This window comes from Numida meleagris, chromosome 2, assembly GCF_002078875.1.
Source record: "Numida meleagris isolate 19003 breed g44 Domestic line chromosome 2, NumMel1.0, whole genome shotgun sequence".
Classification (NCBI taxonomy): domain Eukaryota; kingdom Metazoa; phylum Chordata; class Aves; order Galliformes; family Numididae; genus Numida; species Numida meleagris.
Genome location: NC_034410.1, coordinates 118,125,383 through 118,153,333, shown reverse-complemented (window position 1 = coordinate 118,153,333; position 27,951 = coordinate 118,125,383). Strand labels below are relative to the sequence as shown.

General features: G+C 38.0%; 1 protein-coding gene across 6 annotated transcripts in view; it reads right to left on the bottom strand.

Annotated features, from left to right (window-relative positions):
* Positions 1–27,951, bottom strand: part of ZFHX4 (zinc finger homeobox 4) — a 153,224-nt gene that overhangs the window by 4,066 nt on the left and 121,207 nt on the right. For 3 of the 6 annotated variants that reach the window (XM_021387588.1, XM_021387584.1, XM_021387585.1), the window contains 6 exons: positions 23,571–23,687; positions 16,667–16,812; positions 16,330–16,530; positions 13,571–13,688; positions 7,507–12,903; positions 1–145 (listed from right to left, as the gene is read on the bottom strand). The exon at positions 1–145 is cut by the window's left edge. In XM_021387588.1, the coding sequence (XP_021243263.1) occupies positions 1–145; positions 7,507–12,903; positions 13,571–13,688; positions 16,330–16,530; positions 16,667–16,812; positions 23,571–23,687 (6,124 nt within the window). The remainder of the gene's footprint in view (positions 146–7,506; positions 12,904–13,570; positions 13,689–16,329; positions 16,531–16,666; positions 16,813–23,570; positions 23,688–27,951) is intronic. The other 3 variants (XM_021387586.1, XM_021387587.1, XM_021387589.1) reach the window with 3 other exon arrangements.

The window sequence follows — 27,951 nt, the reverse complement described above, 5'->3', positions numbered from 1 at the left end:
GGTGGTGGAGGTGGTGGTGGTGGTGGAGGTGGTGGTGGTGGAGTCTGCAGCAAAGGTTTGGAGGGGGCACTGCTGAGAGACAGGGCAGGAGACGAAGTAGCTGAAGTAGGAAACCCAAGCATGCCTGCACCAGGAGATGTTAAAGCTGAAAACAACAAAAATACGACTGTCATCAATGCACAAGGGAAAATATGTCTTGTAACATTCAGCATTTCTCAAGCGTTCTGGAATTACCCATGGCATGAATAAACAACACTTTTAAAAGGCTTTTAGTGCATTTCTGCGAATCTTAAATTCATAATATACAATCCTCAGCAAAAGCAGTGGTTTTTACTCACATTATAATCCTGATTGTACTAGCATGGGGATCATGCAAACATCTCTGCCTACAGAAAAGTCTGACAAAAAGCAGTGGAGGTCAAACTAGCTCCACTGGCAGGAACATATTCATACCTGTACAGATAACACCCTCCTTTTTCCATTCATTTTCTTCTGCAGGCTCAGTAGTAGGTTATTAGAAAAGAAGCATTAAGCACAGTAAGAGAGCTTCATTCTAATTGATACTTTGAGAGATCTCTACTATGTTGTTCATTTTAACTAATTTTTATCATGCCTCTGGGATGATATAACCCACACATCCTTCACCTAAGAAACCTGATAATTATGGTGCTCGCTACAAGTAATTAGCTCTCAAATAAAAAGGAATTTTTATCCAAATTGCTGGGGGATATGCAATAATAATAAAGAAAGAAAGACGTTTAGATAAGTAAATATCAACAGGAAATGACCATTCAAAAATCTAAGAGAACAAGCAATCAGATCAATGCTATTCATTACTGGGACACCACATAGCTTACACTTTCATTTTTGAGAGTTTGAACAGAGCTTGTCTTTACAGTGACAATCAGGTCAGTGCTGTATTTGCTGGGAAATAAGCGTAATAGCACTAAAATACACTGACACAGGAACGCTGCTGTTCTCTGTTTACTTGAAACATGCAGGCATGGTGTCCTCTACCTCATTAGAGAAAGCAACCTAAAGATGGACTGGTTCTGACTGGAGAGTGCATATACACAAGAAGTACGTCTCATATATTAACTGAAGAAATCTTTTCTCTGTATAGTGCAGTGGCTGGTAACAGTCTATTAAAAAGCAACTTCTGTGAAATGTATAGTTGGCACAGGGTAGAAAGGCAACTAACTGCAAGAGGCTATACATTACACTCATTGTCATTTTTTTCAGGCAAGCAAGTTTGCTAGAGAAAAGAGCACAGAAAGTATGTGATGCACACAGAACTGTAAAAGTGAAGCAATACCAGGAATGGCTTACTAGTGCACGGATAAGAGAACAATAAATGCAGGTTCTGTAATGGTGGTTAGTAGGATATTAGCTACTAGAAAGCACTAATGGAGTGAACAAGAATGACACTTAAATCATCAATATCCAGGTGCTTAGCATTGCTTAGGAATAAAGCAATTAGGATTCAAAGGGAATAATTATCAGATTTAACAAAGAGCCCATTTAATGTTTGTCACCATGTCATTACTCCTATTTAATGGTAGGGGAACATTAAGGAGTTAAAATGCATTGTGAGCACAGATTAGATAGCATAGTGAAACAAGTCACAACAGTTATAATTAAAAAGTGGGTAATTGTCACAGTTACTGCACAATGACATAGAAGATGCTATTGCTTTCCCCTGTCCTTTAAATAGAAAGTAACAGGCAATTGTGTATGGATTCTGCTGAAAATATTTCAAATGATAAATACTGTAGATGAAAAATTCATGAATGATGCAATCAGTATGAACTGCTGCCCTAGCTTTGGACTTTAGTTTTTTGGACTGTCAGCTACTTCAGATTTTTCCGATTTCTTTCTATTCTTACCCTCTTCAACCCTTACACATCATGTTGTCTTCATTATTCTCATCTTGATGATGTCCACAGCAGGCAAGATCTATTACATTTTTCAGCTATTCTTTGGAATTTGGTTGAAATGCTTAGAATGCAGGCTGTAGCAGAACAGTGAAATCTACCTATTTTAATTGAAAGGTAAATGTGGAGCCGAGGTTTCCAAAACTAAATGAAGAAAACTTGGTGAAACAAATGCTTCATTTCCAGACTTGAGAGGTTTAAAATAGAAAATTCACTTATAATGAAGAAACACTCTAATTCTGCTAGCTCTTTTAAGTGGCTCCCAAAGAGGAGAGATTTTTCTTTTCCTTAGAGGAATTAGAGGACTGAAGATATTGAAATGAAACCGCTATCAATGGGCCAAAAGCAAACAGAGAACAGAATGTAGTGTCTTGATAATGTGGAAAGTAATTGCTGTTGAATCAAGTTTCTCTCTGGATAAAATTTTAAAAACTACTAAGGAAATTTTACCCAGTGATGATGTGTGCATTCTTGAAAAAAGCTGCTGTGAATGTTCAAGGGAACTCAGGCTTAAGTGATATGCAAAAAAAAACTATGGTAATGATGATGACATAGAACAAGTATTAATAGCTAGAGGCAAGATGAAGCACTAGTTTTGTACAATGTATCACAAGCAAAAACTCAAAACTAAGAAGAAAAGGTAAATTTCAAGAACATCTGAAAACAGCAGGTGAATTCCCCTATCTACAGTCATTCAGAAAACAAGAAAGAAATTCAAGAACACAACCAACTCAGAACTAAAATTCTATATTAATTAGAATTCCATCAGAAAAACTCCATATTAGGAAGTATGTTGAGCAAATATAACTATAACACTCACAAGATAATACAATTGTGTTATCTAGAGAAATGTATCCCACAGATGAGAAGATTCTTAGACATATCCTAGCGCCATACAATAATTCTGACATTGCAAGACACTTGTGATAGAACAAAGTTCTGAACTAAGTATAAAGTGGATGGGTCCTTTCATACAGAAATACAGAAATTAATCTTATTTTAATGAGTGCAATAAACTTTGCAAATAGAAGTCCAGTCTGAGCACTAATTAAAAGAGACAAAATGTAGTATGAATATTTCCCTCATGATTTAGCATTATTGTTCCATTTCAAACCTTTTGTAAAAACAAATATTGCATTTTAAAAAGACTAGTGTTTTGCTAAAGTTAGTTGTATTCACAGTTTTTTTGAAACCCATAAACAGCAATGTTGGATGCAAGAACATTAACGTGAAATCCCTCATAATACATGTGAAACTAAGCAGGCTCATTTATTTGTCTATCATGATTGAAGAGAAATGTAGGAGAGAATTTTAAATCTGATGTTTATTATTGTAGTTTCAATATTTCCCTATCTTAGCAAACTGCAAATATATTGTTTAGAAGTGAGTTTCTTACTAATTTTGACATTCGCCCTTTAAACAAACATGAAGGGCATAGGGGATGGAGTTTGCCAAAGGAAAAACCATCACTGTAAACATCAATGTGAACTGGTAAATATTTAAATGTAAGAGGTCCCAGAGAACCTTCTTCTGAAGTGCATTTCCAGGATTGGGCCTAAAATGAAGAAATGACAGATGAATGACAAATGACACATGAAGAAACTGAAGTAAATTTCACAAGAAGTAGGCTTGAAGAATAAGATAGTGAGTCATAGGGGAGTTAGCTTCAACAAAATCTTTCATGTAAAGAACGATGCAGAGCAATTGTGCTGCTAACTGAGAGTATCTACACTGCTAGAAAAACCATAGCCAAAGACAAGTTTTCTAGGAAGCCTGCTTCTTCTAAATAAGTCCTACTTAAACAATTCTTAGCATCAAATATGAATGTGAATCATCAACCAAAGCAACATACATGAGAAAACAGAAATGGGTTAATTAGGTGCAGGAAACACTAGTGTTGAGCACATACTGGAGAACTACTGAGTATATTACTTATTTTTACAATGAATTACTAAAATAATCTATTTTTTCCATTCACTGTGACTGCTCCATTTTGTATCATTAGGGAATGGAGATTTATTCATTCAAGTATTTGCCAAGGAACCAAAGTGGGATGTAGGGGTTATTTAGCATATGGCAGAAGAAAAAAAAAACAACAAGATTGTACAAGCTGATTTACACAGTGGGCTTTGCCCACAATGGGCTAATTAACCTTAAGAAGATGCAAGATGAAAGAGGCTAAAAATCCATCTCAATTGGCAGTGCACTGTGTATGCTATGATACTAATGATTTATGTTTATCTCAAAGAAGAGATAATTTGTGGAAATTGGAAAATAAGAAAAGTGAGTTACTATGGATCAGTAGGCCTGTTTACCTGGCATTCTGCTTTTATATTATTAACAGAAAAATTTATAGATTCTGAGGCTGAATTAATTCCAGTAGGTTAAGCAGTACCAGAGAATATGTTCTAAAGATCGAACTCATTTATTTGTAAAGATAAACACAGAGAACGGTCACTGGCACAATTTTGTCTCAGGCCAACTAATGTTCTCAAAAACAGCTCTTCAGAACAACTGAGAAGCTACCATTGTGCAACCATTCACAAGCAGCACTTTGCATGTGGACTTCCTGTTATTGAGAGTAAAAGAATGTAATAGTATGTTCCTAAGTAAATTTATTTTACCAGTATAGACAAAGCCCATTGTAGCTGAAGGTCGACTTAATCAAATCTACAAGGGCTGCTCTGAATGTAATGCCTTCTATTTTATTATGTTGGCCCACGACTTCAGTTGCAGATGTTGGTGTTACGTAGAGGCTGAACCTTCCTGACAATATTCTGTTAAATTTAGTTGCTGTGTGACAAATGGCAGCAGAGAAGCAGTCTGACAAAATGGCGTCTAACATGGAAGCATGTATGAAGCAAAGGTGTGTCACTGAACTCCTCTATTGAAAAAAAATGGCAACCACTGACATTCATCAATGCTTGCTGAATGTTTATGGAGACCAAACAGTGGATGTGAGCGCTGTGAAATGGTGGGTGGTGCCTATCAGCAATGGAGACAGCAACATGAAAAACAAGCCACATTCTGGACAGCCATGTACAGCTGTCACCACACAAAATGAAGAGCATCTCGATCAGCTCATCCATGTGAATCAGCAGATTATGACCAGGGAACTGTGTGTGGAGCTGAGTATTGGCTTCAACGTGTTGGAAACAGTGGTGGCAACACTGGAATTTCGCAAAGTTTGCAACAGATGGATCCCACAATTGCTAACATATGAGCAGAAAGAACACCATATGCAGGTTTTGCAGGACCTAATGAACCAATTCAAGACAAAAGGTGACAGTTTCCTGGATCACATCATTACTCATGATTAAATGTGATGTCACCACCATGAGCTGGAGTCAAAATGGCAGGCCATGGAGTGGTGATATGTGAATTCCCCATTGAAGAAAAAATTCAAGATGCAGCTCTCAGTGAGTAGAATGATGTGTACTGTTATTTGAGGTAGGAAAGGGGTGATCCTTCTGGGTTTCCTGGAACCCAGACAGACCACGAACTCTGACTGCTACTTATGACACTGACTACGCTGAAAGCTTGAACTTCCAGAGTCAGGCTGGAGAAGACAATCTTATTCTTGCAACCCAATAACCAGTCCCCATTCCAGTTTGAAGACCATGGAGCACACTGTCAATGCTGACTGGACTGTCCAACCACATTGTATAGTCCAGATTTGGCACCTTCTGATTTCTATCTGATCATGCAGATAAAAGACGGACTGCATGGGCAACGTCTTCCTAGCAATGATGGCATCATAGCAGCTATGAAACAGTGAGTCACCTCTGCCAGGGCAGATTTTTATGAGCGTGGCATGCAGGCTCTTGTTCATCACTGCTGAAAATGCATAGCTAATGCTAATGACTATGTTGAAGAATAGTGTTTTGTAGCTAAGAATTTGCTCTATCAAATAATGCTATTGTGCTCTTTGTATCTGTTGTAGTTTCCATGGAAATAAGCAGGAGGCATTACTTTCAGAGTGATATATGTATTTAGCAAAGTTATATGGAGAAACCATATCTATAATTTTAATGAACAACAACCAGCCATTTTTGGACCTGGACACTGTATGCCATTAAGAAGGAAATACAACAACTTTATATTTCCTTTATATGCACACTCTGCGCCAATAAATATTTTACAAAAGCCAGAGGGCAGTCAGCCAGAAACTCCATTGTGGAAGCCATTCTGATCCAATGAAGAGAAAAGCAAGATACTTTGACCACTACTTAGGGAAAAACTAACATCGTCATCATTAATCAAAGCAGAGCTGGGTAGCAGGGAAGACACTGCTATAGTTTTAGTTTGCCTAACAACACTAGCAATTAAGCCCCTACCTTTTTTGCCAAAGTTAGATGCTTTGTAAAAAATCTACTAGCAAGTAGATTTACTTGGTAAACTGAGGTCAAGTGTCTTAACCAACTCCCTACCTCTGCTGTGCATGTATTTGATATGTGCAAAGTTTGAGGATCAATCAGAGAACTTCAGTCTGCAAGGCTGCACTCACAATGAACTCTGTAAAACTGGAGCCTACTACAAATAAAAATAATAGGTTCATTCTTTGAGGACTAAACAAATCATTCTACAGAAATCTCAATTCTCTAGCTTCTATTACAGTTATTTCAAGAGGAAGTACTTCCCAATGTGAGCAAAAACCAGCCAACCTCAGTAAAACAGAGTTATGTGTTCAGTTTAAAAGCACGAATTCAAGTAATGTGGTGCATGTCTGCAAGGACTTTAAAAACTAGGAGTAGGAGATATTCAGAAACTCCTGAAATTTGGATCATATTTAAACTACCATTAGTAATCACCTTCAATAGAAAACTTATCCTATTCTAATTATTCAGAAGTATAGTACAGGGTCTTGGGCAGAATTTTTTAGTGTTTATTGCGAATTAACAGATTAAACTGTCTTAAGGGGTGGATTAAATGCCTGATGAAACACTACTGTGGAAATGACTATTTTGCAACTCATCAGATGTTATTTAAAATATTTGCATATAAAGATTTTACAGACGAAATTCTAACCCACATTTTGCCTACAGTAATATTATTCAGAAAAACAACAACAGCAACAACAAAAACCAAATGAGAAATCTCCAATAACAATGCTATTGTTATTTTTTTTTATGGTACAGAAGGATAATATGGGCTAAAAACACTTCTGTGTATTAGATTTCTGTTAAAACCCATATATTCTGTTTACGGGAAATCAGAGATACCACCCCGTTTGCAGCGACAGTCTTGTGTGGCACTGGGTACATCTCATTGCAATATTTTATCTACTCACAGAATCACAGAATCACAGAATGGTTCAAGTGGAAGGGACTTCTGGAGGCCATCTAGCCTAACCTCTTCCCAAGCAGAGCCACCTAGAGCAGGTTGCCCAGTCCATGTCCAGGTGACTTTTGAAGATCTCCAAGGAGACTTCACAACCTCTCTGGGCAATCTGTTCCAGTGCTCCATCACCCAATAATGTGAATACACATTTAGTTTTAGAAGGGGATGGGGGACTACACAAGATCATCAAATTAATATATTGAGAAAGAAAATCATCCCCTTATAGACTTACTGTTTGAACTTTGCGGAAATCCAGGTAAGGAGGATGGACCATTCATTCCAGGCAGAAGAACAGGAGGAAGGCCAGGGAGTCCTGGATAAGCTGCTGGCAAACTGATGCCATGAAGAGAACTGCTGTCCATCATACCCGGCTGCTGTACTGTTAATCCTAGTACATCAGTAGCCTTTTTTATGCGATCCAATTCTTGCTGCGCCATCAGCTGTCTAACTGTTGTAGGAGCTAAATAATCTTTCTCCCGATCTAGCTGACTTCCCACAGTTTCTCTCACTTTTGTAATATGTTGTTTGGAAAAGATATGATCTCTTATGGACAAACGTGCAGAATATTTTACACCACATAGAGAGCATTCTGGTTTTGTCCCATCAGGCCCAGTCTGATTTATCATGAATGGCTTCCCTATGTTAATTTTGAATTTCTTTTCTTTTGCCCGTGCATTCTGAAACCAGACTTGGACGACACGTTTGGGCAGACCAATCTCATTCCCTAGCATTTCACATTCTTGCATTGTTGGAGTCCGGTAGTCACTAAAGCAAGCTTTGAGAACTTTAAGCTGAAGGTTACTCATTTGTGTTCGGAAACGTTTGTGGCCTGGCCGATCACTGTTTTTGGATTTAAAGGGATTGCTAGCTCCAAAGGGGTTAGGTGAACTTGGATCAGCTATGCTTGAAGTTTCACTGCGGTCGGCATTATCATCAGGGTCATCAGTAATGTAGTAACTTTGGTCATGATCACCATCTTTTTCACTGAAATGTATTGAGGGGCTTGTAAGGGAAAAGAGAAATTTATCATCAGTATTCTCGTTTGTAGGTGTAGTTGCAGCTTTTGTTAGCGCATCATTCACAAGTGTTTTTGGTTCTTTGGGAGGTGATGCAGGCTTTGCATCCCCTGAACTGCCAGTCGTGCTCTCCATTTCATTGTTCCCCTCATCTCCTGTTGTGGCATCACTAATTGCTGTATTAATTGATGAAGTCTCATCAAAGTCAGTCTTGTTTTGATCATATGCAGAGTCAGCAGGAGGGGCATTCAAATTTTCTATATCCTCGCTAGACTCTGCTTTAAAAGAAGAAGGACTTAAGAGATTTTTTGGTGACATTTCTGCAGTTTTGCTAATGGGTGTTGATACAGTGGAGGCTAATTCATTTTCACTTGATAGTTCAGTTTTTGCTAATGACAATGATGGGTAATCAAAAAATATGTATTTTTGTGGACTTTCTCCTCCATCTTCAGTTGATATCAAAGGACTTGGAGGCAAACTATAACCTGCCTGTTTCCCTTCATTCCAATGTCGAGAGCGAATGTGACTTTCTAAAGCTGATTTTGCTTTAAACAGAGCTCGACAAAAAGGACACCTTTTATGGGACTGGGCTGGACCAACAGCACGGAATTGTCCTTTTCTTTCTCGGGCTCTCGTGTTCTGAAACCAGACTTGTACAACTCTCTTTTTAAGGCCCACTTCACGTGCAATGTGATCTAGCATCTTTCTGGTGGGGTTGGAATCTAACAGGTACTTTTCATAGAGTATTTCCAGCTGCTCTGGAGTAATTGTAGTTCTTAAACGCTTATCGCGATGTTGATCTTCTCCACTGTTTCCTCCCTCTTTCTCACTACAGTTATTGTCTTCTTTATCATCCAATTTTCGTTTCATGGAACCAGAAACTGTAGCAGGGTGTGTTGTGTGAGAAGAACCAGTCTGTGGTGGCATCTGAGCAAGAGAACTATTAAGTAACTGTCCAGTTATCAAAGGATTATTGGGGTCAAATATCATATAGGGCATATCCATTGGTCTCTCTAGAAACTGTGAGTGAATAAATTGGTTTTGGGCTGCTAGGAAATGCATGTGCTGGTGCTCTTGCCAAAGTTCTAGAGTTGGAAAGGCAACTGTACACTGATCACATTGGTACTGTAATAACTGAGGAGGTAGACTGTTCTGTAGAGGAGTCATTGAAATTGGTAAAGGACTGGAAGGAACAGGTGTAGTTTGTGATGCAGAAGGAGGTCTCCCTATTATCTGTGATTGTTTTTGTTGCTGTGGTTGAGAAGCAGAGGGCTGAGGATCAGAAGGGGGTACCGGAGCAGACTGTACTGGTTTGGTGCTTTGGGAAGTTGTATCAGTTTGCTTAGAGATGGTTTCATTTGTTTTTGGTTTTTCAGTGGACTCTGGTTTAGGAGAAGCCTTCTCAGGTTCCGGTTTGGGGGATGGAATCAAAGGAGTACTAGAACCAGAGCCAGAGCTTGCTGCCGTGACTGCCAGGCTTTTTGATGCATCATTTTGGCCAGAAACTGTGCAGTTCTTATACACTGTTTGATCTGAGGCATCCATGGAATCTTCAGTTTGGCTTTCATCTTGAGCATCATCATCTTCATCTTTGTAACACTGCTTTTTCTGGTGTGTAATCAAATCAAAGATCCTGGGAAAAACTACACTGCACTTTTTGCACTGATATTGCATGTTACTAGTTCGAATGTAGCGTTCATTTGTCAATTCCCTTTTCTCATTGTCCTTAGTTTCAGCTTGATTTTCATAACTTTTGCGAGCTTTTTGTCGTGCATTTTGGAACCATACAACAATAACTCGAGTAGGTAGGTTAAGAACAGTTGAAAGTTGTTCAATTTCATCATCCTTTGGATAAGCATTTGTATCAAAGAAGTCTTGGAGGACACGAAGCTGGTAATCAGTAAACCGTGTTCTAGATGACCTCTTGCTGAAAGATGCATCAGACTTGTAAGGTTCTACAGCTGAAGGCTGAGGATCTATTCTTATATCTTCCAACACTGTTATGGGAGGGTTGCTGAAGTTATATGGAGAATCTTTATTTCTTTGTCGTTCCTTAAACAGTGTATTACGAAACCAGTGCTTGATAACTTTCTGTGAAAGGCCAGACTTCTCAGCCATTTCTTGGATCTGCTCTTCACTCGGAGAATTGTTAATATCAAAATAAGCCCGCAATATTTTTAACTGATCGTCTGTGATTCTTGTACGTGGACGCTTGAACTGAGAGTGGCGCAGGAAATTAGGATCTAATCCCAGCTGCTGCTGACAAAGCTGGGTAAGATCTGCAGACAAAGTATCCATTGGTGGCAACTGGAGGGCAAGCTGAGGAGGCAGTGCAGGATGCTGCACTGGCTGCATCATAATTGGAGGGAAGAGTGGGAGATCAAGTGAAACAGGAAGCTGGACTTGAGGTGGGGCAGATGGTGGTGGCGGTGGTGGAGGAGGTGGTGGTGGAGGAGGAGGTGGCGGTGGTGGTGTGGGTGGTGGAGCTTGCAAAGGAGTGGGAGTTGTGTTTTGAATTTTTCCAGCCCCAGCTGAAGAAGGCTGAGAAGGAGTCGGGGGAGGAGGAGGTGGCGGTGGTGGAGGAGGAGGTGGTGGTGGTGGAGGTGTTTCTGGAGAGGATGGAGAAATTGGATAAAGCTTGTCATATGCCTCCCTGTACTGTCGAGCAAACTTTTCTAATGCTCCATATGGAAAAAACTGTCCATGCACATGTTCTTGATGACTCTTCAGAATAAGAATGTTGGAAAAGAGCTTACTGCAGGTTCCACATTCTAGTTTGTCTGTATTTTCACCTTCACCAGTCTTGCTTTTTTTCTGCACTTTTTGTCTGTTCTCATTGTATTGGATAACTAGCTCAAAACCAAAGTTCTCCAACAAAGCCTTGGCTGCATTCCCCCTTGCTCCAGAAGCTATTCTGGGTGGTGGGATGGCTGGCTCTGAGGATTTTGGTTTCTTCATATCTTTGTTTTCTTTTAGTCCTTCACTCTCATTAGTAAATTCTTGCTTTGGCTTCTCTTGTTTCTCAGAAATCTCTTCTGACTCCTTATATGATGGCATATCCTTTATCAGCTGGCAGTCTGTGCTTACTAAGCTAGTTTGCTCTGCTTTCATCAGCTTGCTGCTTTGCTGCTGCTGTTTTTGGGACTGAAGTTGGGGTTGGGTGGACTGATATTGTTGTGCTTGTTGCTGCAGTATCTGCAACTGTGTTTGACCAACATGGTGCTGAGTTTGTATCTGCTGCTTCAAATCTTCCAGCAATGATCCTGTCATACCAGCCATTCCAGGCATACCAAATGTGGCAGAACCAGGCAAACCCAGGTCTGGGCTTAAACTAAATTCTGTCCCAGGTATATAGAAAGGGAAAAGGAATTGAGGCTGTTGGAATTGTAGGAGTGCTTCTGGTGTCATTGGGAAGTGAGGCAAAAAAGCTGGGTTTAGAAACTGGGGTTGAAAGAATGCAGCTTGCTGTTGTAGTTCATGCTGTAATTGCATTTGAAGTTGTGCTGGTGACTGGGGTGGGTGATGTGTAGGTTGAGCAGAAATTAATTCAGAAGCTTGTTTTTTATTTAATTCTTTGGCATCTAAATGTGGTTCTTTGCTGTTAACTGCTGGTAAACTCATAGAATCTAGTATTCCTTGGCTGGGGCTATTAACGTTCCCTGCTACACTATTTCCGCTACTTATATTACCACTTGGTTCTAATTTTGCAGCCCTTGCCTTTGTCTGATGAAGCACAGATCTCATGTGGATTTCCAGTGTAGAACTTTGGCTATATGCAACATTACAAATGCTGCACTTGTAGGGTTTGTTGTCAGTGTTGCTGTTGGTTTCTTGAGGGACAGGACTTGATGCTTCCTGCAAAACCTTTTTGAGTTTATGTAGATGGGACACTGAGTTATAGTGAACCAGGAGAATGTTCTTTTGAGTAAAAGACTCTTTACATACTGTACACTTATATGGGCGAGACGGATCTAGAAATTTTTCCATAGTAAAATTTGGCCCTTTTCTAAAAGGTAAGGTTCGCTTTGGTTCTGAGCCCATATCATCTGGAATAGAGCTACTATCGCTTCCTACAGGACTTGCTTTACCTTCATGGTCCATCTCATAATCTCTTTCTATTTCCTGCTCAAGTGCATGATCATCTTGTCCCATATTTTCACCTTCTGCCCAGAGTTCACCATTAACAGGTAAAGATGCACACAGCTGCTGAAGTTCAGCTTCATTGAGTTCAGGGTGGCCTGCTTCCAAGTGTTTTTTTAAAGCCTGGAATGTACGGAAGCTACGTTGGCAAAGGCTACACATGGTAGCTGCCCGAATAGCATGATACTGGGAATGTATTTGAAGCTTCTGCATAGTCTTAAAAGCCAAGCTACAATGGTTACAACGGTACTTATAGACATGGCGGTCAGAAACAGAGAGCTGTTGTTTCTTCTGCTGTTCATTTAGCTGATCTGGCATTGAATCTGTGGTCTTTATATCTTTACTGCCACTCTTATTCCAATCCGGCGTTTCAGTAGATTCTTTAGGTGGCTTCTGTTCCTCACTTTTAATTTCCATTCCAGGTTTTGATTCATCAGTCCCAGGAGTACTTTTCTCATCCACAGGACTTTCACCTAGTTAAAGAAAGTTAAGCGTGTTTTACACAAGTAGAAGAGAATAACACATAGTATTAGCGGGTTTTTTTCATCAGAAATCAAGAAAGGCACATAGTATGCTTTATGCTGGCCTAGAAAGAATAGCAATCCAGACTTGCCTCAAAGAATAGAGCAGACAGGACCAACAGGATGTTAAAATAATAATGAAAGCATGATGACCGGCAGCAGTGGCAGTTGGCCCAGTTGTGGCATGGGGCTAGGAGGAATGTGTTTGGAGGAGAGAGGAAGGAGCATTCTCCTGCAATAAGGCAGCTTTCCAGCACAGAATATAGTAAGTGTCCAGGATGAGAAACCTACTGTTGCAAATGCAAGTAGGTTCGCTTATTTAACATTGCTTATAGATATTGGTGAAAGTGCCACTGTCTTTTAGGACTGGATCTTATTGGTTGACTAAACAAAGAGAGTCTTGCCTTCAAAGAGGTTAGGCACTACTGTATGCTTAATTTTACCTCTGCTGCAAGCAACCAGTCTGGTATACATACACTTTCTAGTAGTAGATATGCAAGCCCCTTGTTACTGTTCTATATTTTATCTAAGCCAAATGGATTCACTGAGGAAGAAACAGCAGATTATTTCTAAATTGTCCATACTTAACTTTTATATGTCTGGGCTTTTTCTTGCATACCTGAATATTTCCCAGATCCCTCAGCTGTAATGGTTGCAGGTGTGTCACGTTCAGATTTCTCAGAAGCAGCTGCTGGCAATAGCATACTATTGGGCATCATGACGTCTGGTACAGGAACCTTTGAACACCAAGAACACAGTATTATTGCAGGAAAAGTCACGAAGCAATATTAAATTATAATTCAAAAGACCACCACATCTCAAAGACTGCCAAGACTAAACAAAGACCTTGGTTCAGTCCTTGATAATGGTTCCTGATGGACCATAAAATCAGAGCACTGTCTGTCACTTGGTAGAGGATAAACTCAAAAGGATCCACAATAAGGTGATGCCACAGAACTACATACATTCAATATTTTACTGGGGTCAATGTCATTACAAAGAAGGTTGACTGGTTTTATAAGGGGAATTTTCCTTGGGCTTCTTCCAAAGATAGAGACTGTGCTGAGATACAGTCAGTAGCCCCTTCTTGACTAAGGGTAATCACACGTTACCTTACCTGAATAGCTTTTTAAACAAATGATGCACATTCCATGATCTTTTAAAGAAAATTATAAGCAGATTTCCAGACAGAAAGAGAAACTTTTTGCCATTTAAAATAAGACTTTTCTCTTTCCTTTGTTCTAAATTCCTTATGTTAGTATCTTCTTCAGACTACTTTACATGCCATGTTAAGCTTTTGAATTCTAGACAGAAATCTTTGAAAGCTGTGATGTTATACATGTCTGATAGTGCTCAGTTCAGTTAAATTGACAAGATCATTTGTTTGATGCTTCATGTTTTCCTTTTGTTCAGATCTAGTGACTTTGACTTTGTTTGCACAGAAGGGACTTTTACAAATATGACCTAGTTAACTGCAAGTGTCCCAGAGAAGAACATTTTGCTCTAAATGGTATTTATTTTGTCATCAGAGTTCAGATATGGCAGAACATAGTAGTTTTATCAACTAAGAAAATTTAGATGATGCACATTATGTTTTGCAAATAGGCATTTTTTTCTCTGAGAAAAAAATCTTTTGAGGGACAACTCAGTGAGTGAGACAGCTCTCTAGCACACAGAGAGAAGAGGACAGATTTCAAAGTTGTCCCATTATCAGCATCGAGAGAATCACAAAGAACTTCAGAATAAAGATAGTAATCCTCAATATCATAGAATCCTAGACTCATTTGAGTTGAAAGGGACCCTTAAAGGTCATCTGATCAACACCTCTGCAATGAACAGGGACACCTACAGCTAGATCAGGTTGCTCAGAGCCCCGAACAGCCTCACTTTGAATGTCACCAGGGATGGGGCATCCACCACCTCTCTGATCAACCTGTTCTAGTGCCTCACCATCCTTATCATAAAAGCAACCTTCTTCTTGATATCGAACCTAAATCTTTCCTCTTTTAGTTTGAAACCATTTTCTCTTGTCCTATCACAACAGCCCCTGCTAAAGATTCTGTCACCTTCTCTCATAGTCCTTGTTTAGATACTGAAAGACTGCTATAAGGTCTCCCCTTCTCCAAAATATGGAGGTTTCTCACATTTTTTCAGTCTCCTAAAAGAGTCTGGAAATGTTAAATTTCTACAGTTCTTTCCTTGAGATAGGGGGCCAAAATTACATAGTTTGGCAGAATTACACTAAGTAGAAAACTGAGGAAAAGAAGAAAGAAAACTTTAAACTGTTTTTGTTGATTTCCAATTCTGCATTGCTCATCAGCACCTGGCACAGGCATCTCCATTAAAGATCTCTTTCAATTCTTTATTCTTCTTTGCCATTATAGTTAGGAATTAGGTGGCTGGCCTACCTCTGCAATATTATAAATGATGGAGATGCCTGTAATTAACAAAAATAAATCTTTAAGGAGCTGGATCCCTGAGATTTCCAAGAACATATCCTGCTAAAAAGGTAAGACAACTAGACACTAGGGTGCCTGGGGAAGTCTATTTCTAGCTAAAAATACAATGTACTACTAATAAAAAAAATTCTAGACTTGATTGTGTTTTTACTGATATTGGTTTATATAGTGTTGAGACATTCTATTTCTAGGAAATTTATTATTTTGATATGGTCTGTGAAATTTCTCAGTGAAGAACAGGATTTCCCAGGTGGAATTTGACAAGATTTATTCTCCAAACTGTGCCAAATGTGGGTAATCTATTTCAAATCTATGCCTGATCCAGGGTAGGTACTTGAAAACAGATATTCTTTATCCAAAATAACTGCCCTAGCTTTTTCACACTCATATTTTTTCACGAAAAATCTGAAGACTTTATTATGCAGAGGTGGAAAGTGAAAAACAGGACATATGAAAAATATGACACCTGTGTTTTCCAAATAGAACCACTATTGATATTTTACAGTGAATTTCATATAATAAAATGAAAGTACAGCACAGTTATACACAGGAATACTTCTATATTTTGGCACTACATTTTACAGGAAAGTCCTTAGCTTTTTTTACAAAATGGAATCAGGATATATCCAACACCTGGATAGCGTTAGACTAAATTTACAGGTGTACATTCAGAGGAACTTGCTTATTCCAAGGTAAAGTCAATGAGGAGCTGTAGGTTTTCAGCATTTTTGAAATCCACCTCCAGTCCTTTTGAGAGTTCCCAAGGGACATCAGTCAACATACAACCCTGGCAACAGAAACTAAGAATCCTGACCTGTTCCCCGACTCTGGCTACCAAAATGCTATATCACAACACATACATTGCCAAGAGGCCTGAATACATTTCTGTAGCATGTACTTCAGTATTTGGAACACTTACAGTCATGAGCAGCTTCTCCACACAGTCAGGTGACACACTGTGCAAATGGGTCAAATGAAGCTGGAGATGCATTTTGTTGCTGAGGACATCCTGGCAGAGGGGGCAGCAGATAACAGGTTGCATTGAATGCTGTGACAGGACATGCATCTGGATACGATTTGGGTCCCTACTATTGTAGTTACAATAAGGACACTGATAAAACTGAAAAACATCAAATTAAGATGCAGGCTATTAGTCAGTGTGCTTTCAATAACTTGCTGATATTGCTGTTTTAACAGCACTTCATCTCTGTTTTATTCTTATTTGAAAGAGTACTAGAATACAATTAAATTCTTACATTTTCCTTTACCTGCTCATGACAAAATTTATTGTCGTCTGGAGGCTTTGATTTTTTAGCTGCACCATCCTCTTCTTTTGCCAGAAGAAGCTGTTGTGCCCCTACCACAGTGTTCCCTTTTGGTTCCTTCTCTGGTGTGACTATTCCTGTTCCGAAAACAATTTTTAAGAACACATTTTAAACTTGAAAATACTCTGTTTTACAAAGAGGCTGTGATTCCAAAGGTCTGTATTGTCTCTGAGGGTACTTTTTTTATGTTCTGAGAAAAATATATATTTGAGAAAACCAACTCTGGTAAGTATAAAGTTGAAAACACTTTTATCCCTGATGGATACTCTATAAATACATTTAAAAATGAACTATTTTCTACTGCTTAGATAACCTTAGGTTGCCTTTAAAGATTAATCAATAAGATGCTTTCTTTAGCAGCTCAGTGTGAATTTGTTTGTTACATTAAAACAAATCAGCTTTTGCTTAAAAATCCTGTTTTCCAAAATAATTAATTTGCGATGTTTAATTACACTCTCTCTTTTCTAAACTGTCTGAGCAATATGATTATTGTGCTGTTTTGATAACTCTTGCCTACTTACAATTCTGAAGCTAAATATAGTGAGGCTTTAAAAGAAATACTGTGGAGAATAGGATTTCAGAGCTAACTTAATATTAATTATATACAAAGATCAGTCATTTGGGATTGCCTTAGATGTTTACACTGTGAATTTTTATAGTCTGGCATTTGTGATCAAAACCAGAATATAATTGTTTTCTATAGATAGTTTACTATTAAGTATTAAATACTATATTTAATATTATGCCTGAACTAGCGGTGTAATGCAGCCCAGTCTTGCACACATCAAAGAAGAGAGTGCAATTCTAATTTCCCAGTCCATCAGAAAATTCTTTCCAGCGTCAATTTGCCAGATAATCTCTTCTGCTAGGCTGGATATTACAAGAGCATTGGGTAGGCATGTCACATACATCTCACGACAAACACAAAACCTCATTTACCAACCATTCCAATCTCATCATAGTGCAGCATCATCTGACCTTTTTTCTGCTGTTTATTATGAGTATTTCTAATTTTAACTTTCAATTTTCACCATCTTCCAGTCAATTTGCAACTAAATTATTTCCAGGGTGAGGACACTATCACTGGACACTGGGTGCAAATACATCTTGAAATGCAATGAAGCTAAACCATTGATTGCTATCAGACCCAACGTAAATATATAGTCCAGGGGTAATCTGATTGTATGCTGTGCATGAAGATTTATCTTGATTTTTTTCAATCCACATAAGGTTCATATAAATGAACAAATTGCACCTCGTTGCACAATAACCTAGGATTAATTTAAAAATAAGGTCATGGATGTTTTGGCAACAAAGTAAACATGAACAAAGAAAATACTTGTATTTTTCTGTAGACAAAAACAGTGTCTTTTTTATTATTATCTAAATTATATAGACTTTGTGCAACGTTTGATATGAAAAGAGCAACATTAAAGAAAAGTAAAATAAGAGAACAGCTTTCAAGGTAAATACCAACTCCTCATGGTAAAATAATAAACAATTGAGAACTGAATCACACAGAGACATGTTCTGAAGGGCATTTAGGAAAAAAACAACATAAACATATTTTATGACTTATACAGTAAAGCTGATTTCCCCACACATTGTTTTTCATTCCTAAGTTGGTAATTATTTCTTTTGGTGTAATTTAGACCAGTATGTTCTTGATCAAATTAAATTTACTCCTGCCACATTTTCCTACTTTTAATGACCAATTTATCAGCATCGATTTAATATCTGGACACGCTGCTTTCTGGAGCCCCCCTGAATTTTTACACTCTGAGGATCTGTTCCTGGAGGCCTCATTTTGATGGCTCAGTTAAGAGATGTACCTACAACCTGAAGCACTGGTGAAGCTTAAAGGTAAAATCTACACGCTACAGCAACAAAAGATACCACTTCATTACTCAGTTTGGTTTACGATAGTACAGTTCTCCCTAGCCTAGCCACATTTACTTGGCAACACATCATTATTATTTAAATGTCTTTACTGTGAGAATTATAGAAAGTAAAAAAGTGACGTACTATATTAACAGAGAAAGGTTGCTTCTCAGGTTTTAGAAGGATAGGTTCAAATTATTAACCTCTCTTCATTTCCAACTGTCAAAAATGTCTAACAGTTGACTACTGTTTCTTACCTTTATCATATGCCACTTTTTAAATGCTCCTTTAAAAAGACAAATGGGGCAGAATCTCAGCTGGTGTAAAGTGACACTGTCATACAGGATGCTGAATTTGAAAAGCAAAATAAACAACTCTACCTTCTTTTCCACTCTTCACATCAGATTGTTTTTGACATTTTGTTACAGAAATTAGGATCCAAATTCTGCTCAAAAATCCATTTGTGCAAATGCATTTAATTGTGTTTTCAGCATTGGTATGCAATTGCTAATGATATTGAGCTTGGAGTACACTCTGTGTGTGCCTGGGTACACAAAAGGTTAATATTACACATCATCTTCCACCACAGGATAGGACGACTTGATTACTTCAAAGGGACAGTAATAATCATGAAACACATTGGTCTTGTTTCAATAAAAACGAGTATTTTTTTGGTTAAATTTTCTTTTGTTGTTAATATAATAAAACTATGGAGTCATCAACTCCATGCTGGGGTCAATAAATGTATATAAAAGCACAGCTTTTTGCTATGCTTACAATGATATTTATATAAATTGTGGAAATTTACAGAGGCTTTGTTGTTTTTGTTGATGTTGCTCTGGATTCACTCAACCCCAAGCCCTGTTACTTTCTATTGAACCCAAGTTGCATCTGGAGTATAGAACAGTAACTGTGACTGAGGTTTGCAGAAAGAGGGGCTGATTCCTCAACCTGGGGCAAAGCCACTTGCCCCTGAGCATGGAGAGGATTGAATCTCCAACATCAGAGCAGCACCTTACGCCTGGTCCTCTTGTCACAAGTGTAGCTGTGAAAGAAAAGGAGGTTTGGACTCCTTCTGCAAGTGAATGGTCCAGCTAGTACAACTTAGTGCCTTTTCTTGCTGTATCAACTTTCTGTTTTCTGTATTGGATTCATTGTTTTAAGGAGCTTCCTGCAGAGAGGCTGAATAAAGTTATGGCGTTACAGATAGGGTATTGAAGGAGGAGAGGGAGAGGAGAGAAAATGTTATGGTCCTGAGCTTGTGGCATGACACTGTTTTCATAGATGAGTGTTTCCCTGGCATGATGCTCTTAATAAGCAGCTGGAGGAAGAGACTAAATCTGTTGTTGTTCATGTTTTAAATACAAACTTTCTATTTTTGAGACACATTATTTGTGTTTTTTTCTTAATTGTGAAACACAATTCTAATACATTTTGTAACACAGAACACACAGTGTTGTTTTAGATGAATAATGTACTTTCAATACAGTTAGCTGAAGAGCCAAGATTAGTTAAAAATAAGTGCCACAAAATAGACTAGTCAATGATTAACTGTCAGTTACAGAGTTATTTAACTTGTCTAGTATTGCTAATATAAAAATGACATCATTCATTTCAATTCAGATGCCATCACATTTGTATCATTTTTGAAAGCCCAAAATAAAAATACAAACTTTTATGTGACTGATAAGGGGGAAAATGCTAAAGAAAGAAAATCCTCGAAAACCTATAATCAGAATACTGTCTTGTTATTTATGAATTTATGTGTTTGATAAAGATTGCATAATTTAAGATTTCTGACACATCAGATGATGTTATTCAACCTCAAAATAATTCTAAAATTATAATTACTGGTAGAGTATTCTTTCTAATTAGAGTAGAATGAAAGGATAATTTTCATTGCAGTAATGAAGGTTAATTTCCATCCTTCCTCATGTTTACTACCTTATTAAAAAGTGCTCCCCTTAGCCATGGCAAAGACATATTACATTTTCAATGCAAATGTATTAATCTGGATAAATTCCATATTAATTCTTGCACTGCATAGAGCTGTAATTTGGATTATAATTAATCTAAAGTGGCACTAGATTTAAATGACAATATAAATGAGGCATTAGTAGGCTTTTCTATTCTGAATGAATATTCAACAAATATAACTTGCATATTGCCAAGTCTCATTTTGAAAGCTCTACTCCTCGAGATAAGGTAAGCAACACAGCACAACAGCTTACACAAACATACTGTTACTAAATACATGTTAATCCTTCCTCGTCTAATAGATTCTATGCTAAAGAGGGGTCACACCACTTTCCTGTCTAACTTGTTAGTATTGTGATTAATTTATTGGTTTTCCTGAGATTTCTCTGGCAAGAATTGCAACACTCAATTCATGAGAAAGCCCAAATTAACATTCAATTATACATACGCAGTTATATAGTCATTAGAAATACTTGTCAGCTGAGTGAAAATTAAGATGATGGTCTGAATGATACATATGGAGAATTAATTTAGATTATGAAAATAAAAGTTTCTAAAAGACTGAGGATTTCATAGTACAAACTGCTTTCTCTAAAGCTCAAAGGCAAATGATGTATTTCGGCCCTTATTTGTATATGAATCTTACTGCAATGTTATTTCTGTAATTGCTGGCACGGGAATGCAGAACAATTATGCTGGTTCTTTTTTTTTTTTTTTTTTGTAGTGCACCCAGTAGGCATCTGGATATAGGTTTGTCCTAATTAAACTTGGCCCATATGAACAGTTAATCCTGATGGAATTTTGAGAATTCCCCTTCACTATTTTTTTCTAGATTCCATCTTTTTTTTTGGCTGGAGTTTCCATACTATGTTATTTCTTGAACAGCTAAAAATGGACCTAAGAAAATGAGAGGGCTGATGAACTCCCTGAATCACTTTTCAGTGTTCCCTACGATGGAGTATATGGTGAGTAATGTGAGCTCCAGGTAGCTGTCACCTCTTTCTCGGTGAGGGGCAGACCCTGACAAGACTGCAGGAAGACTTATGTCTGCTTTAGAGCATGGATTTACTGCACCACAGACAGCTCTTTCCAAGTCAAAGAGCCAGCCAAAGGGGGATATATGTGGGTTGCTCTGAAAGTAATGCCTCCTATTTCTTTCCATGGAAACCACAACAGATACGAAGAGCACAATAGCACTATTTGATAGAGAAAAAACTCAGCTACAAAACACTATTTTTTCAACATAGGCACCATCATTAGCTGTGAATTTTCACTGGCGATGAATAAGAAAGCCTGCATGCTGTGCTCGTAAAAATCTGCACCAGCAGAGGTGACTGACTGTCACTGTTGCCACTGCTGAAGCACACCACCCACTGTCTCACTGTGCTCACAGCCACTGTTTGGTCTCCATAAATGTTCAGCAAGCATTGATGAATGTCAGTGGATGAATTTTTTTCCACATGGAGGAATTCAATTGCAGACTTTTACTTCATACACACTTCCATGTCAGACACCATTCTGTCAGACTGCCCCTCTGCTGCCATCTGTCTCACAACAAAATGTAATGGAATACTGTCCAGAAAGTTCCTTCTCTACTGCCATACCACCAGTATCTGTCTCTGACATCATGGGTCAACATTACACAATAGGAGGCATTATTTTCAGAGCAGCCCTCATATATTTTAAACCACAACACAGTTTCTTGCTCAACATCATCCTTGTCAACATCAGCCTTACTTCAGTCTTTTAACCTCTAAAAATAAAGCAACTGAAGAGCAGCTGAGGTTCTAAACTGTGAATGGGTAGTGACCTTAGCATATCAACAAGCAAGCTTAAAGGAAGCTTTAATCTTTTGGTCAGTCTTCTGAACTAATCTGGCACAGAAAGGGCTACATATATCTTTTATTTTTTTAAATAATGAAAAAAATATTTTGTATGTAAGAGCAAAATACAGTATGGGAGAATTTGGATGTAAAGATCACATGTAAAATTATATTTTCTCAACAACTATACATCTTTATGGAGAATACAACCTCCTTTGTATGCAGCTGTCATTGGCATACAAGGAGAAGATATATGACTACCTGAAACTAATAGGCTTCAACCTGTTTCAGCACTTCTTCTGCTTCAATGAATCCAACATAATGTAACTAGGTATAGCGTGCGGCAAAAGTAGCCAATGTAATATTCATTGTGACCATAGATTTCCATCTCATACATAAAAAGCATGGATGAAGTCACATATTTGCCAAATCAAACACAGAAAAAGCCTTGGGTATCTACACCAGATGCTGGCCTTGGGTTTGTTTGTGCACAAGTAAATGTCATGACATGGGGGTTTGTTTTCAAAGACAGTAGCTTTCATTACTGGGTTTTGTCTATTCCAGGAGATCAAAATTACCCAACCCATGTAATCCATTTTCAATGATATTTCCTCTTTCTTAGGCTGAATCATCTGCAAACTTTTTCAATGGATTTGAAATGTGTATTTTTTTCAAAATGCCTCAAATAAATGCTTAGGAAGAGGCCAGATTCTTGGGAGTAAGTGATCAGAGAGCAAGAACAAAAAAAATAATAATAATAAAAAACCCACATTCTTTGGGTTAAAAGCGGGGCAAAACCTGATTGAAGAAAAAATTCAAGAGGTACCTAATCCTATGCTTATGAAAAATTAATATGCCATCAGAGGAATCACAAGTACAGCTAAGATTAATGAAAGGCGCTTAAAAAATTACAAGCACACAAACTGATTTGATTAAAAAATAATCTCACTGGTCGTCCTGTAATATTCTTCAACTTATCCGCATCTATCCTGTCAGATGGTTATGATTAAAAATAGGTCAATGGGAGGCTACTGATAGAAATCACATGCAAAATGCACATGCAATGAATAGTAGTGGGAATGTCCAGACAGTTTAAAATGAAAGAGCATTTCATAAGTTAAAAAAAAGAGGAAGACAAAATTCTAGCATCTTACCAGAGTCTTTACTAGCTTTTTTAACTTCAGTATTGTCTCTCTCACTTGAGTCCTTATCATCACCAACAACTACTGATGTACTTTTAGCCGACCCTTCTGTATCTTCACCTTGTTCTTCTGGGGACAAGCATAGAAAAGATCCAGCTTAGTGACCATTCAACAGCAGGTAAAAAACTCTTCATGTAATATGAATAGCACATAGAGAAGTCATCAGAATGGGGAGAAGGAGGTGAAGAAAAGGTAGAGAACAGCACTTTAAGGAGGTTGGACATTAATTACGAATAACTGGCAATATTTCAAAGTCTACCCAGAAATTCTGAACATGTCTTTATCAGAGTATCCACTTCCCACCAGCGTGCCAGATTTAAAGCTTATCATTTCGTATTCTTTAGCTAGAAATTAGTTGTGTTAAAATGTATGCATACAGATGCACACATATACCATGCCAGCTTGAACAAAAGCAAACCCATGTAAAAATGTATCTTTAAGCCAAAAAAGAAAAAAAGAGAAAAAAAAGGGAATTCAAATATAAATCCTATTAGTACAGCAGTATCCCGCTAATTGCAGTAAGTAAGTATTAGGTATTAGGTACTGTATTAAATATAAACCCCTGGCTTTGCGGGAGAAGTCTCAAATTTTGTCTCCAGGGGGAGCCATTCAGGATAAATGATACAACTTGGTACATGGCTTCTGAGGAAGCAGCATTACCCACACCTCACTTACGTGTTCACACCAGCTAGATTACATGGAAATCTTCACAGTAACTCAAGCCTATTTAATTATTCTGTAAATCTTAGCTATGCTGCTACTGGTGGATTAATCTGTTTATGCAGTTAGCTTTCTATGCTGGGGCTGTGTAGCACTAATCCGTGAAAGGCCCACTGTTCCTTTTCATCCTGTGATCATTTGTCTCTCACTGTGCTGATGTCACATTTTAATGAATTTTTAGCAATCTGAGTAATGCCAGATAACCAGACCTGCAACTCCCCACAGCACGGCATGCTGTTTTCATTGCAGCACAAAAAAATAAAAAATCATATTTCTCAGTTCAGGTAGGAATTATATAAATTAGGAGGTGAAGGTAAAATGGGATTCGAAGCACCAAGCTGCTCAATTTCATAAAATCTTTAATGACCATATAAATTAACCCTGGAAAGGCAAAAGGTCACAGACGCACATTTGCATACACTCTACTATTCACTTTTGATAAGCAGAGCTTTTATGCAGGGAACATGATACAATTAACCCTTCAGGAACCATACAAAATGCAGCTACCGACATTTTAAGTGTCAAGCATTAACTGAAAATTACACACTGCATAAAATTTTCATTGTAAATGCTATAGTGATTGAAAGGGGAAATAGTGGCCCTCTTCGCACCCCATGTTTTATTAATAACATTCTGACAGCCGAATGAAATATCCTCTGTCATATGTAGCAGCTGAGCACAAAAAAAATTGCTGCTTAGTGCCTTACTTGCCAGCCATGCACTGAAACTGTACGCCCAGGCAAACAGCCCTCAGATCGATGTGGTGAACCTATCTGATTCTCAAAACCTTTTGTAAATCAGGAAAAAAAAATAAAAGGAGAGAGAGAGAAGAAGTCCAAACAAAACAGCTGCAGTTTTGGAAATCGAATAATAATAATAATAATAATAAAAAATTTCAACCACAGATCAATGGGTTTTGCATTGACGTTGAAATACAATAGTTTAGCGCTAAGCATGCATGTCTACTCTTTGGAACAATACGGGGAGAAAGATTGTCCTCTCTTCTAAAAATAATTGCATATTAAAAAAATTTCCATCCAAATGGATCCCCCCTTGTGCTGTTTTAGCACTCTGCCCGCTGCGACCCCGCTCCCTCCCGCGATGATAGCTAATCAAACATGGGAGCCATCCCGGCCGCAGCTGGAAGCGGGGCCGTGTTTGTCCGAGTGGCAAGGGAGCACAGTTTGGGATGCTGTGAGCCTGTGATCCTGCCTGCATCGGGCTGTGTTAATGCCAAGTGTGCACACATGAGGCTCGTATCCAGTGTCAGGCCCTGTGGCCTCATGGAGCCCGTGGCAAATCCCTTCTCGACTCATCCTTGGGAACAGTCACACTGCTTCTTTTACTAGATTTACTGGCCCAGTTCCCCTGGGCTGGAAAATGAAGTGTCAAAGTGCTACTGAGTGTCCTTATCTTGAGGGGACATAAAATTGTAAGGGCTATCGTGGCACACATTAATAAAACATTGTGTGTGTGTCAGGCAAAGAGAAAGAAAATTATGAAGGTACTAAAAGAAAAGCTACAGTATCATCTGGGTCTCATCAGACAATTTTTGCAGGGTGCTCTCCTGTTTTTCTGGTATGTGTTTTAAGTGTGAGAGAAATTCCCAGACATGTTCTCCTATACATCATCGTGGTGTCTGACCTCAGCCTGACCCTGGCAACAGTTTGAGAAATCTGAATGTGAACAAAGACTCTGTGTCAGCAGCAGGGAGAGATTGCGGGATAGACTTTCCCCATCAACTTAATCGCAAACAGCAGTTCTGAGGCCATAACTTTACAGGGCTCCACCAAGCCACAAACATGTAACCTTTAGAGGTGAAACTGCCCCCTGCTCCCCATCCCCCCTTCTGCAATTTTTCTCAGTCTTGTGGTGCTCCCTTTGATGTAGCAAGGCAATTAGCTCTAATGTTCAAGTGCTGCAGACCTGTTTTATGGTTTGGAAGGTGAGAGCTGTTTATTACAGGTAGGCTCCTGGGGGCCATAAAGACTTTGCAAATTTTTAATCATGCAAAAAACTAATCAAAATGTAACTTATATACACCATAAAAATTAATATCATTATTATGCACAGTATAAATTGCCTGCCTTGGCTTTCAGTGGCACTCACTTCTAGAAAATACATTTGGCATTCATTTCAGAAATATGTATGGTATTCACTTCAGAAATAAATTTCATAGACAGACATGATAATACAACTTCTCATATTTTTCTTCAAAATTACAGAAAGGCTGTCTAAGATTCACACTGTCGTGACATCTATCAAAGGGACAAGGTGGAAATCCAGCAGCTCTAACTTAAAAGTAGTAAATTTACCAAAAAAAAAAATCCTTAGAAAGACTGTTCATTAGAATAGATAGTGAGAATGTCTAATGAAATGTGCTATCAAAAAAAAAATCTACATACCTATGCAAAAGAAAAACCAGAAAATATCTCTTTTGAGTAAAATTTTTGTTCTTACTTCAAATGCTAAGCAATAAGGATACTATTCAGTAATAAATGTAGTGATTCCTGCTGGAAGACACAAAATCAACAAAACACAGTGTGATGGGGCCACAGGTTCCAGAACAAGTCCTAATACTCCATTATAAATTTACAAGAGTCTTGCCTATATACATTTACAGATGTCAGCTTTGAAAATGAATAGACCTGCAGATTCAAATGCATAATGGCTTTAATAACGCTTAACTATTGAAATATGATATTTTATTCACACCTGGTTTTATTTTGTCTAAATGTTGAAAATTTCTTTTGATGTTGGATCTTTTGAGTTTATACATTATCAACTTTTTCCTCACAGCTGACTTTGAATTAAACACAAAAAAGTGAGGTTAGCATAGTCTGAACTAAAACTGTCAAATCATGGAAAATGGAGTTAAGCTTTATAGGCATGTTAATCAGCTGATATTGCATATTATATATTCTACATCATATACTTTAGTTTGTTAATCTATGCTCTTAGGCCCCAGTTCAATAGCAATTTCATGAAAGACCCTTATGACCTTCCTTAGTCCAATGAAGTCAAGGTGTGTGATGATTTCAATTGCAAAATCCAGGCCTCACCCAAAGCTGATACTAGCAGCAAATTAGGTGAATATGCATAAATAGATTAGAAAATCCAGACTTGCTGAGGTGCAAAGAAAAGAACAAATACATCCACCATAAGAGAAATACTAGTTTTTGAAATAAAATATGAAACAGTTAAGACATGTCAGAGTGGAAACTTCACTGTTATATGAAACAATGGATAGTAATGGCTGTTTTGGTCCTGAATTTTGTTGTTGTTGCTCTTAGTATCCCTTTTGTGCTGTCCAAATTGCAAGTAATTTCCTAAATAGGGATGACCTACTAGTTGTGGGTGAGTAATTGTGGTTATGAGAGAGAAAGCAAGATTAAGCAAGTGTTTGTGGCTGAGGGACGGATGAATGGGGAAAGAATAAATCAATTGACTAAAGCTGTAAGAAATAAATAGGGAATGAGAGATAAATTTATATATGTGTGTGTGTGTTATTCGTTATTTAATATGTTCAATTAACAGCTGAATCAATGGTACTCATAAATGTTCAGCACAGGTGTCTCCCATGTTCAACTGGGAGAAGAAGTGACTTAATGAG